The sequence below is a fragment of the Meriones unguiculatus genome, chromosome 6 (assembly GCF_030254825.1).
Source record: "Meriones unguiculatus strain TT.TT164.6M chromosome 6, Bangor_MerUng_6.1, whole genome shotgun sequence".
In the NCBI taxonomy this organism is placed as follows: Eukaryota; Metazoa; Chordata; class Mammalia; order Rodentia; family Muridae; genus Meriones; species Meriones unguiculatus.
In genome coordinates this window covers 115,304,012-115,317,684 of record NC_083354.1, presented here as the reverse complement: position 1 = coordinate 115,317,684, position 13,673 = coordinate 115,304,012, and the positions used below count along the sequence as shown (strand labels likewise).

Sequence of the window (13,673 nt, the reverse complement as noted above, 5' to 3'; positions counted from 1 at the left end):
CATGCATCAGGATGTGACAGATATGATGAGCACATATTTGGGAATATTGTACAACATTTTTGAGCTTTCTTTGCTCTTTACAACTGCTTAGCTCTGTGGGCCCTAACCCACCCCTGTGACATGGGAATTAGTCTTTTTGAGACTAATTTCTCATGATCTTTTTAAGTTCTCCTAGGGCTCTCTTAAAGATTTCGATACCTCTCAATATTGCCATATGTGGCAACTGTCTTACAACAAACACACTACATCCAGGCCATAGCATTTGTTTCTTCTCTGGAGGAGAACAAAATGATGGAAGGGAATTCTGGAAAATATAAACAGTGAGATGTCACTTACAGCAATCAATCAATCAATCAATAAATGGCATGCCAGGCTCAGTGTAAAGTGTGGAGATGAGAGTACAGTATGTACTGTTTGTAACTCCTACCTCCCAGCTCTTTCAACCCTTTCCCACTTCCCCTTAGTTCCGCCCACAGAGATAGTAGAGAGTGAAGGACAGGGTTCAAGAGTGGTAGACTTATCTTTAAATGCATGCTCATTGATGTATCTATGCTTTAGTAAACTTTGATGAGAACTTAATATGTATTAAGTTCACTATTAATTATCAAAGGGCAGGGTATGTTTTATAAAGTAAAATTCATTCTGAATGAAATCATTTAGTCATCCTTCAGTGTTTGCCAAGCTTTTACTGTAAGTTATTTCATTTGTAAATAATAGCATAATCTTGCTGTATGATTTTTACTATCAACTTAAAAGATTAAGAACTGGTTTTAAAAGATTGGGTATGATTGGGAAGGGGTCTCATACCTATAATTTAATCATTTAAGAGGCTTGAGCAGGAGGAGTTCAAGGAGTTTGAGCCCAGCTTGGGTTGTGAGTTCAAGGTCTAAGGGGGAAAAGGATTGCATTTACATCGAGCTTTTAACTTTACATCGTATAGTAGTCTATTTTTCACTTTGTTGGCAGGATTTAAGAAATAAATTGGAAGTTTGTGTAGGGTAGCTTGTTACTGTGTAACATTATCAAGAGCCAGCGTTATAACTAGAGGTGCTTGGTGGGATAAACCTTGAAACCACATTTCCCCTTGTGTCATTTAAGAAAAGCATAGGGGCCAAAGTTGCAGTTAAAGCACCACTCATTTGCTTTCTATCCCAATCTTGTAAGGTGACAAGCCTAAATTTTTAGGAAAGCCACCCTAATCTTAGTGGTTGCAAGGGTCATGACTAGTAGATTGCTATCTCTTGGCCAAGGCTGTGCCACTGTTTATGTGAGCAACAGTGGCAAGCAGAGAGGAGCCCTTAACTGAGCCTTTCTCCTTTGTGCTGGCTCTAACTATTCTGGAAAGAAAGTGAAAGCCTTTTCTTATTGCTGACTTCATCCTCAAACGACATTTTGGGGGCATCTCAAGATTGTTATTTGATGGGCCTTTGGTTTTGTTCATTTTTACCCTAAGTAAAGTTTCGTATGGTTTAGAATAGGTTCTTACTTTGTATGCTGTCTCACAGATAACAAAACAGTATACTTGATAAGCGTTAAATTTCACACATTTTAAAATAAAGTTTCCTATTGTATCTTATCCATAAAATTAATGTTGATAGCCTTGCTTTTTCAAGGACAGGGTTATAGGAATTTGTCAAAAAGTTAATGTTTTGTTTAAACAAATTAAAATGTTTGTTTCCCCACACAGATTTGAATTCTGTGAACCCGCATTTGTGGTGGGTAATTGCCTTCAGATAGCTTCTGACAGTCATCAGTATGATCGAATTTACTGTGGAGCTGGAGTCCAGAAAGACCATGAAAACTACATGAAGATCTTACTCAAAGTTGGGGGCATATTGGTCATGCCTATAGAAGATCAGGTACCTTCACTGTCCTGCATTTGTCACAGGATGTTTGTGACACTGGAAATTAGGACTCTGTGATAGGGAAAGACACATTGTAACTTTTGAAGAAGAAACAATTCTTTACAGATCTATGTATGTGCATAGAAAGAAGCCTGAAAGAGATCCCTAAGTACATTAAGCAAAGCTGATGTAGAAAGGAAGTGTGGCAGGAAATGAGAGCCCACTCAACCACTCAGGTTCAGTCAGTCAGTTTCTCATTTGGTAGGTATGCAATTGAATGCAAGTCTTCAGCCTGTAACATGTTAAGTCTGGCTTGTGAACTGCCTTCAAGTTCTTATCTTTATAAATAAAACAAATTATTAAAAAATTTAAAGATTGTTGAGTAGGTAAGAATGATAAAAAGTACTAGAGATGTGTCTGGAAGGACCAGGGATATTTTTGAATGGTAGAGGGCTTACCTGTCAGGTGAAGCTATGAGTTCCATGTCTAGCAATTCTCTCTCTCTCTCTCTCTCTCTCTCTCTCTCTCTCTCTCTCTCTCTCACACACACACACACACACATACACTTGCAAATGGAATTTATAGTAAAAGAAGAAGTGGACATGCCTGGCTCATTGTGAATGTGTGGAGGCGAGAGTGCAGTGGGCACTGTTTTTAACACACGTGCACACAGTTACATGTACTTTGTTTACCTGAGCATACCTGAGGCTTACACCTAAGATTACTCACTTGTTTGGTGTCCTTTAATGATGTGTTTGAAGATCTGTTTTTCGTGAGTCAGCATCTTATGTGACTCAAGCTAGCCTGTAATTCAGGACTTCAGTGTCTTAGTGCGTATATTCCTGGGATTATATGCATTCTGAAACTACAGATGTTTGCTGACTAAAGAAACTTCCTTTTGTGCTTATTTAAAAACATACTAAATTACATTCAGTATCATGTATGTGTGGGGGCATGCCAGAACATGTTTGGAGGTCAAAGGATAACTTGTAAGAATTGGTTTCTCCTTCTGCCATGTGGGTCTCAGGGGTGAAACCCAGGTGTCAGGTTTGGCAGCAAGCACCTTTACCAGCTGAACCATCTCTCTGGCCCTGACTATATTTGTTCACAGTATCAAATTAAGGTTGGAATTAGAATCTCATTTATTAAGAACATATATAAGAGCGTAAAGAGAGATCAGTGGCATAGTAATGAAAACACAGTCTTATTAACAGTGCTGTAACCAAATGACTGGACTTGTTTCCGACATTTATTTGGGGAGACAGTGCTGTGTGCAGGTCTGTGGAGGTACCTGTAGAAGTTCTTGTTCATATGCAGCCGTGTAGCACCATCCACTGGAGAACGGTCAAACTAACAAGGACTCCATCCCGAAAGGAAACTGACTTTCCATTTCTAGCAGCTATCCTGTCAGTAGTTACATCTGCCATGGGTGGGGCTTCAATAGGCCCTTCCCACAACGCTGAAGTTTCGACCAGCAGCTGCTGTGAGCCTATGGGTGCCATGGTCCTGTCATGTCCAGAAAAACTCTGATTTATAGCAGTGCTCTGTGACCTCTGGTTCTTATAATTGTTTTTGCCCTCTTTTTTTGTGATTTTTCCCTGAGCCTTGGGGGTGTGAGAAAGTTTGATACAGATGTCCCATTTATAGCTGAGTATTTCACAGATACTTATTATCTGAAGTTTGACAAATTATGGGTCTCTGATAAGGACTGAGACCTTTACTCCTGATAGACATTTGTTATTATGCTCATTTAGTTAAATAATAATGGTGGATTCTCCTCTGAGTTCTGTGAGCTCCTCAACTACAGGTTCTTGGCCAGACTAAAAGTACCAGCTATACATTTCCTGTGGAGTGGGTGATAGATAGCTTGTATTATAATACTTAAAATAATTTGGTTGCATTTAAGTGTTACCTTCTCATCGGCAATTGTAAAAGTTTGACATTAAGGTAATCACTTTGCTTCTTTTTTGTTTCACTCCAAATAGTTAACACAGATTATGCGGACTGGACAAAACACTTGGGAAAGTAAAAATATCCTTGCTGTTTCCTTTGCACCACTAGTACAACCTAGTAAGAATGATAATGGCACACCGGATTCTGTGGGGCTCCGTAAGTAGATCTTTGTACTCACAGAATGGGTTGTCACTGATGGGATTTCATTCATGTTTTGGATTTTTTAGATCATATCATTATAATGAATTTAATACACAGTAATGTAATGAGTAGATTGATTATTCTTCACTCAAAAATAAAAAAAAAGTCTTTGTGTTGTGTGGGGCACAGTAGCTTTCTTCTTGGAAACTTAGAAGGAAAGGATCATACCACCTGTGAACTTACTGGTTTGTGATATGGTGGAAAGTTGTGCTGTTACAGTGTCTGCTCATTGCAGTCAGGCCCCAGCTGATCAGTCAGGGATGCAGAACAGACTTGGGAGTTGAACTGTGAGTCTGAGCCAGAATTTTACAGAGCTTTTAAGCCTGAGAACCACAAACATCTGCCGAGTTACAGTTACTTTTTTCCACCAATCAGGATTCAGGGATAGCGGACTTTCCTGGGGGCGTTTGCCTATATGGTGTATTTATCCTTTTTTCATTCCTTGTTTTATTTAACTGCTGTAGGACAACTTGCCTAGCATTCATGTCTCAACTTGCCAACCAGGACGTCAGTTACCTAGGGAGGGCTTAGAGACTTAAACTATGATTGACCCCTATTCAGGTTGGAAGTTTTACTGAAAATGCCTTCAGCGTGGTTCCTTCTTTCAGTGGAAGAACATCTGGTCTAAGGGTGTTAGGAAGCAAGGCTGTTTGCTGAGGCAAGATCTGAATAACGATTAGACTACTGTCCAAGAACGTAGTTGGAGAAGAGTTTGTGGCAGCATCATTTATTTGTTTTGCTTGTTTTTTATTTATTTATTTTTATTTTTTGAGTCAAGGTCTCCTGTTCAGTGTAAAGACAACAATGGTGTTGAACTCCAATTCCTTACGCCTTTAACCTTCTGAGTGCTGGGACTGTAGACAAATCCGCTACACTGAGTAGCATCTTTCAGAGAGAGTGACTACAAAAGGTGCTAGGCTCATGAAAAGCATGAGAGGGTCAAGATCAGGAGCATGTTGAGGGGCTGTAGAGTATGAATTGTCACCAGAGAATGGGGGAAGTAGACTAGTTACCGTGAAGATAGTTGATATGGATGTGGATAGAATTGTTTGAAGGAAGAGAGATCCTACAATGTGAGGAATATGAGTGAAGGAGAAAGAACTGGTCTTTAATGACTAGCTGAGAATGTCTGTGTGTGTTGCGTTGTTTGAAAGGAGGTGTAAAGAGCAGACATTTTCTTTAGGCTATGTTTGAGGTACCTATGACTATACTAGTGTCAGGAAGGCATTTGGGCCCAAATCTACTATATAACTGACGTTTACATCTTCAATGTAAAATGGTGTCTTAAGCTGTGCTTGGACAAGAAATAGATAAAATCTCCTAAGGAGAGTAGAGATAGAGGTAGAAAAGAGGGGTTTGAGTTGGACCTGTGACTTACAAATTTAGAGATACAACAGGAAGACTTCTTGGTTAAGGGATCCACTGGTGTGGAATGTTGGAGACCAGGAAAATTAAGTCTCATGGAAAAAGTGATGGCCATATGACTTGGACCCAGAAGGCCTTTTAGAAAGACCAGAGGGAGACTACTTTTAACTACCTTTGAGTAGGCCGTGCTTTTGTTAATTCTTAAACACAGTTCTTAACTACAAATGAACCTCTGATTTAATTTTCTTTTATTTCATAGGAATTTGGCTTTATACAGAAAGCTCATTTTTATTCTCAATACTTGTTTGATTTTCTTTTGAGCCATCTGACATTGGAACATATTGAAAAGGCTTCAAAAAATTATGGAGTATAATACTTCTAAAGTGCTTGGCTTAGTATGTGGCCCATAATAATGGTTAGTAAAAAGCAAAATCATACTTGTTTATTTCCCTAGTTCTTACCATTTGAGGGATGGACTCAGAGGTCAGATACCTTAATGACTGCTGTGTCAGCTTGATTACCAAGCAGGGTCAATGAGAGGGAAAGAAGTTAGATCTGCATAGTTCTGACAGACTTGTCCACCCAGTTACAGGAGACACGCACATACATGGTGAGCACAGCCTAGCTATTGTATGGGTTCTATGGTAGCACCAGAGGCCTAGATGGCCAGCAGCATTTTATCCATTCAAACCACAAGCTGTTCTCTTCCTGGGAAAATAGAGAGAGGTTGCAGAGTGTCACTTTCTAGGGGTGGCAGTGCCTTGAAGGTTTCTTCACCATGGAGAGTGCTTTGGAGACATTGTGACTACATTTAAGGACTTATAAAATTTCATCCATGTTGACTGTTTTCCATTTTTGTCTCTTTTCAGAAAGAGATTAAGTAAGCTCTCAGTTCTGAAAAAAAAAATAAATTTTATAATTTAGAAACTGTCCTGAACCAGTTTTTATTTTTAATATGCTTGTGTATACTTTTGGTGCTAACAAAAAGTACAAGAGACAAAGCATATAAAAATATCCACATACAACAGGGAAACTCATAATAAGAGTGGTAAAAGGAAAAAGGAGAACCATTCTGTTAAAACTTTGAAGTTTCTATGCTGCAGCATTCATATCCTTCCAGACTTCTTACAGCACCAAACTGAGTGTCTCTTGTTTGCATTTTGTGGCTGTTTGGTAAAGATGGCATACCCCTGCCATTCTGTACTACCTGATCCTACTCAAACGACCAGCTAAGAAGTACCAACATAAAGCCATTTTCCCTCCCATTGTTTAAACAGAACTGTGTTTACTTCTGACAGTTTAGTTTTTCATAGGCCAATGGAAAGTTAATAAAAAGCTCCGTGGCACACGCTCCCTGCAGTGGTGTCCCCACGCTTACACAGCCCGCAGCAGGTGTTTTGTGGATCAGTATACTTCTGTCTCCTAGGCTCTGCAGTTTTGTGCAGTAGCCATGGAAGTGCTTTTCATGAAAGTTTAACAGTTCTAGAAATACCTATTTTCTTTTTTATCTGACACTTGCTTTAGGTTAGCTTTTATGAGTCTTAGCTCTAACTATGGTTGCGTGCTAATGTAAATTATAATTGGCATGGATGATGTGCTGCACAAAAATAGAATGGCAAATTAGACAGTCAGTTATTGGATATTGGTTGAGTATATGTGAATATAAGCTATTGGATATTGGTTATATTATATGTATTCATATATGATAAATATCATATATATGATAGTTTATATCGTATAGCATATTTGATATAAACTAGAAATAAACTCATCAAAGGCCAGCAAAAAGGCTCTGTGGCTACAGATATTTGCAGAACAAGCCTAGTGAACTGAATTTGATCCCAGGAACCCACAGTAGACAGAGAAAAGCAACTCCCAAATGCTATTCTCTGGCCTCCGTTACATGTGCTGTGGCATGTGCGAATTCACATGCAAACACACACATCACCATTATACACACAATGAAAGACAGGAAAAAAAGGCAGACAGGCAGGCAGAAAGACACTTTGTTGAAAAAGTGGGATCAGTTGGGATGTACAGGGCCAAATTAAAACAATGTATCTTTCCCCTGAAATGTATTTTCAGTAGAAACAATTTGCGTGGGGATGGAAGGAGAGGATTGATGAAATTGGATTGGCATCAAGAGATAGTTGTTAAACTCAGGGTCAGGGTACATTTTTGATACTAACTCTTTCTGTATATTAACAGTCTCCAAAAGCAAGTTGAGAATTTTGAGAGTTGCTAGTCTAGAGATATGATTTAAATTTTCAGAAAGCAGGTGAAATTGTTTAAGTTCAGGGGCAAAGAATGCATAATAAATTATAAAATTTATCCTAATTATGTGGACTTAATCTTTTAAAAACATGTATTTGGTATGTGAAGTTAGCTTTTTTTAAAAAAGGAATTTTTGTGTGGTTCAGCCTAAATAAACAAGTGACTTTTTCAATCCCCCGCCTTTAATAATTGTTTATTTTTATGAGACAGGGTGTCAAATTTTATACATGTAAAAATAACTTTTATTCACTTGACGTAAAAGGCTTAAAGCCTGTGTCTGCTAAGCTAGGCCTAGTCCTGGAAGCTTCTGTCCTTCATACATTCTAACCTAGGCCTGAATGTTTTCAGTCTCTGAGACTTACTTCTGAATAAGCTTACCCTCTCTATCTCTTTCTGAACTCTGGCTGGCTGGTTTAACTCAGCTTTTCTGGCCGAAACTCCTCTTCAAGCTGACTGGTTCAAGCAAGCTTCTTTTATTTTATGACTGAATTGGTTTGCTTGGCCTCAAACTAACTCTAGCAATCTCTTCTAATCTTCTGGCTCCTTTTCATTCGCTGACTTGTTCTGTCTTCACCTGTGTCTAACTTGTTCTATTGACTCTGTAAAACCCTGTAAAATTGTTTGCTCTCTTCCTCTCTGTGCTTCTCTCTCTTAAGTCGACTCTCTTTCCTCTCTGTTCTCCTGAGAGTTGGGCATAACCTTTTTTGTGGTCTTTATCTGATAGGTCACTTTGTCCCTCAGTTGACATCATTGTTTGGGATTAAAGACTTGTGCTAAGGATGTGTCACCATATCATAGATATAGAAGGTCTTTAAATGTGTTCCCTTTCCAAAGCAGCCATATTTCTGGATTAAAATGCCACTATATAAAATGTATGTAAAGACATACATTTTTAAAAAAATTGTCTATTTTTTTGTGTATGTTATGCATATACACATGTGTAAGGGTATATGGGCCTGTGTATATACATACAGAGGTCAGAGGAAGTCCCAGCAACCCTCCTGTCTCCTATATTGCTGATATTGCTCCTGAAATAACCTTTCTGGATAGTGATGGAGATTCAAAACAAACACACTTGAATTTCCTTCTCATCCTGTTCTCCTCTCTGTATTTGTTGGGTTTGTATTTGATACCAGTATCTCCCCAGAAATATAGGCTGGATACTGCATGTTTTAGTTTGGTATTTTTCCTTTTATCCCCTGTAGCCGGTTTGTTTCTGTGCTGTCTCATATATCAATATTGTATTTGTCCTGCTGCTTCCCGTCAGAGTGGCCATCTCACGTGCTCACTCAAGTGTTCAGCTGAACTGCTATTCCAGGCATCACCACCTACACAGTAGTCAGTCTTTGAGCAGATGAAGCCCATTCATCCATTAGGGCTTTGCTGCTGTCTTTGCCTAGATCATTTCATGGCTACTAAATGAATCAGCTGCTTTGGACTCTGGCAAAGCATTCTTCTCAGGGAGGCCTGTCCCACCAGCTGGTGGAAAGCTCCAGTACCTGTAGCCAAGAACTTGTGTAATGTGACCGCTGCTCTGTTCTCTTTCTTTTTTCGCTTCATCCTGTCTCCATCTTTTTAACCTTTCTCTTCCATATATGTGAGCTCCCTGCATTTGAGGACTTTTCTAGTTTAAATCAGTCATGTGTCTAAATGTGTTCTTATGCGTCTGACTTATTGCTTAGGAAGTATTTGGTGAACAGTTTTACATCAAAGGCACCCTTGGTATTTTGTACATTTGAATTTATGGCCCTTCTTCCTCCATTTTGTGATGAATTTGATACAAATAAATACCAGTACCTTAAAGCTGTGCCTCTTGTATTGGGGATCTCTGTTCATTCACAGCTCATGTTGGATGATCTTTTGCTGTGAACAAGTGTATGCGATCACTTACTCACTCTGCCTGCCCCTCCCGTTCCTCCCTCTCTTTGTTTTACTTTCCAGCCACACATGCACTTGTTCATATGTGAACCCCCCAACAGCTTCAGAAGCATTGCATTGAGTTTTTCTGATAAGTATTTGTCTCTATATGATTTATTCATTTTCTTAAGAAAAACAAATTTACATTTATTTTTAACTTATTTGTATGAGTGTTTTGCCTGCCTGTATACATGTGCAGCACAAACATGCCTGGTCCCTTGTAGGCCAGAAGATCGCGTCAGATCTTTCAGAACTGGAGTTACAAATGGTTGCGTTTCCTCCCAATAACTTAAACAAACAAAAAACAGTATAAAATGATATGGTGGGTGAAACCTTTCATCTCTTTACCGTTTTTGTCCTTATCCTGCTTTTAAATTATTTATTCTTCCAGAGAATCTCCATGCATATAAATAGCAACAAGGATGTTCTTATTTTTCTGTCCTGCCTGCCCTGCTCAGTGTGCGTTCAGTTGTTGTGTGTTAAGGACTCTCTAAGCAGTATTTTATAGTTTAATGTTCTGTGAGGAAATGAGTGGTGTATGATGTTTTCATTTTTGTTTGTTTTTAGCCCCATGTGCTGTCAGGAATCTCCAAGACTTGGCTCGTATTTACATTCGACGCACACTTAGAAACTTCATAAATGATGAGATGCAAGCCAAAGGGATTCCACAAAGGGCTCCACCCAAGAGGAAAAGAAAGAGAGTTAAACAGAGAATTAACACTTACGTATTTGTGGGTAATCAGCTTATCCCTCAGCCTCTAGACAGCGAAGAGGATGAGAAAATGGAAGAAGACAGCAAAGAAGAAGAAGAGAAAGATAACAGCGAAGTTGTGAAACGTGAGGAGCCACCTCAGAACTTACTAAGGGAAAAGATCATGAAGCTGCCGCTTCCCGAGTCCTTAAAAGCTTACTTGACGTATTTTAGAGACAAATAACTTTACAAGGAAGAATGCCTACTGATAATTCCCTTACTCTTGTAAATGTAGTGTTTATTAGGAGTTAGAGAATTACTTCATTAGAATGAATTATCTCAGAAAAAAGCATTAGTTATTTCTCTTAATGGCAGAAATGATGTATTCAGTGATTTAACAGAGTCTCTTTCCTAAAATCTATTTTTCTTAAATCTTGAGAAATTGCAGTTTTAGCTCAGTGATCTCAAAGTGGAATGTGTCAATAGTTTGAACTTTTGTGTACAGTGATTCCTTTCTGGTTCTTCATGAATTTGAAGTGTTGGGGGTTGAATTTCATTGTATAAGAAGTTGATATATTGTCACACATATATAGACTTATTTAAATTGCATTTTGCATTTCTTTTATGCGAGCTTGCTTATCTAATAAGGAAAGCAAATGCTTGTAGACCTATTTAACTTTTGTTCTAGACATATTCCGGGCGACATGTGAGTGCAATAATAATTCAAGATGCTGAATAAGTTAGCTTTAAAAACCAGAGACTTCATGACATTTTATAGGCCTGAAACTTTTGCTTTTGAATCTATTGCCAAAAGACACAGGGAAAATTCCTGCTTCTCTCATTGAGATTTTAAGAGCACAGCAAGTGAATATTAAAGGAGGAAGTGGCTACTTGACACAACTAGTTTTTATGGGCCCTCTGTGTTCTCAGTATTTAAAGATAATGAGGTTATCTCAACTAGAATTTTAAACAGTAGTAAATTTAGGGCTGCTTTTATGTAATTAACTATAAAGTACTAGATTTGAAAAGACATTCATCGTCCCATTTGCCTGTAAATGTAAAAAAGTGTGTAAGTCACAGTAAGTGACCACTGCTTCTTAGACACCTCCAGTAGCAGGGGAGTGATGTGGTCATTGAGGCACGTCAGCAAGGGGACTTCTGGTTACGTGGATATTTATCGTTGACAAGGTAGGCTCTTCTCGCCTCATCTGCTCTGAATCTTTCTGGTATAGATAGTCATGGAAGTTGTATGTAGATGCCTTTATATTAAAATTTGGTTCAGAATCATAGTGGGATCTCTGGGACACATACCAAGCTCATTTGCCTTCATTCTGTGTTTGATTGTTTTTTTCTTTCTTTCTTTCTTTCTTTCTTTCTTTCTTTCTTTCTTTCTTCCTTCCTTCCTTCCTTCCTTCCTTCCTTCCTTCCTTCCTTCCTTCTTTCTTTCTTTCTTTCTTTCTTTCTTTCTTTCTATGATAATGATTTCACTTTTTGCTTAACATTACCTTCTTAAGCTATGTAGGATATCTGATAAAACAGGCAGTGCATTAGTTATTGGTTCTTTTCTCCTAGTAAGGCCTGTACACAATTATCCCTTGTGAAGCTGTGAGATGTGACCTACTTACTATTTAACATCACACAGATTATATGCTTTTAAAGGAAAGTTTTCAAGGGTCTGTCTCACTTATTCCCAACACATCACTGTTAGAGCAACTACTCAGATTTGCCTCAGGAAACACAATCATGATTATTTAAATAGTTTTAAATAACTCAGCTCCAATAATTCTGCATTGATGAATCAGTTAAAAAAAGTTTAAACATGAAATTGACCCAAATGATTGATAATGTTTTAGTAGAGACAGTGTGATGGAAAAAATTCATTTGGCTCTTGGTAGAATGGGTGTGTCCAATTTTTCTTAATATAATTAGTAAACTATTGTTAAGAAATGCCCTATCATGTTTCTGTGCAAAAAGGGAAAGACACCTCCCACCCTCCCTGTGGTGGTGCTGTGATTAAACCCAGGACCAGAACCTCATGCATGCTAAACAAGCGCTTTACAGCTGACATATATCCTCAGACCAGCATACTCTTTTGTTCTGTTAAAAAATTTATTTGAGAAGTTTAATCTTGAATTGCGGATACACATGAGATTTTATCTGAGAAGAGTTTTCATTTAATTTCCCCATCCTGTCCCCCTACATATTTTTTTTTCTTGGAGCTGATGTACAGTTGTCTGAAATATTCTTCAATGATCTTATTATTTAGGAGAGTTGTTAATGATATATTTGAAGGTGGGTGTTTTCATGCTGTCTTCTGTTGACTTTGACAAATTGTACAATAGATTATCTTGATCATTGCATTATTGTCTCTGAAATGTATATTTTTGTCCTTTTAAATTCACTTATTTTTCAGGTGTGACTTTCTGGTTGACTTTTAAAGGTAGGGATAAGTGAAAATTCAAGGAAAGCTGTCATATCTATTAACTCAGATGCATTAGATTAAGAATAGATGGGTTTGTGCATATTTTTAATGAAGTTGTATTTGTTTGAATGTGGAAAGTTATGTTTTATAGTTAATGGAGTAGTAAATACAGATGAAATAAAAATAAATGGAAGAAAATGAAAAAAAAAAAACCTCAAAAAGAAGCAATACAAAAATGCAAGTGAAAGGAAGCCATATGTGATGGCTCATGCCTGTAATCAGCTCTTGAGAGGCTGAGGCAGGAGAAATAGCACAAACTTAAGGCCATCTGGGATTTACAGAATGAGTTTGAAGCCCATCTGGGTCATAAAGTAAGAACTGAACATAAATAAAAGAAAGTATATGAAAATTATGGGAAATAGCCTCATGAACTAACCTACAGACAAAAATACATTTAGTTTTATCTTTGAAGACGATGAAGCCTTGAATGGTGGTGTGTGGTGCTTAAGTCTTGCAGCAGATTGCAGGCAGGGCCTGAAGGAGCATCCACCACCATTGAAATCCCAAGGGTCCGGCAACAATGCCATGCCAAGGGTGTAACTTGAATCTATTCTTCTCACTGGTCAACATACTGGACTCTGATTTTAAACAAATGTTAAAATAGCAAACATGGTAAAAATAAAATACAAAGAGTGTGTTGATTGTTTTAGATGAAAGTGAAAGAAAGCCTGCTAAATCATTGGGCAACTTGGGAGGGAAATCATTTTAAATAAACAAATCACATCATTACACAGCATTATTTAGTGGCCTGTCTTTTTTTTTTTCTTTCTTTCTTTCTTATTTTTGAGTTAAGCAATCACACTGCATATAGGTGTTTAGCCACAGTGGTTAGGGCAGAAGTCCTAACTCCATTGACCTCAGTGATGAAGTACAGTCCCAGTCAAAACACCTCAGTTAAAGAAAGGAACATTGATGAAATTAGGTTGCATTTATCCAGTGTGGCTGC

The 13,673-nt window shown here is 38.0% G+C and overlaps 1 protein-coding gene across 4 annotated transcripts in view; it reads left to right on the top strand.

Annotated features, from left to right (window-relative positions):
- Pcmtd1 (protein-L-isoaspartate (D-aspartate) O-methyltransferase domain containing 1) overlaps window positions 1-13,463 on the top strand; it is a 68,197-nt gene extending 54,734 nt beyond the window's left edge. For 3 of the 4 annotated variants that reach the window (XM_060385902.1, XM_021654021.2, XM_021654020.2), the window contains 3 exons: window positions 1,688-1,859; window positions 3,830-3,953; window positions 10,122-13,463. In XM_060385902.1, coding sequence (XP_060241885.1) covers window positions 1,688-1,859; window positions 3,830-3,953; window positions 10,122-10,489 — 664 coding nt within the window. In that variant the 3' untranslated portion in view covers window positions 10,490-13,463. The remainder of the gene's footprint in view (window positions 1-1,687; window positions 1,860-3,829; window positions 3,954-10,121) is intronic. The other variant, XM_060385903.1, reaches the window with a different exon arrangement.
- The last annotated feature ends 210 nt before the right edge of the window (window positions 13,464-13,673 follow it).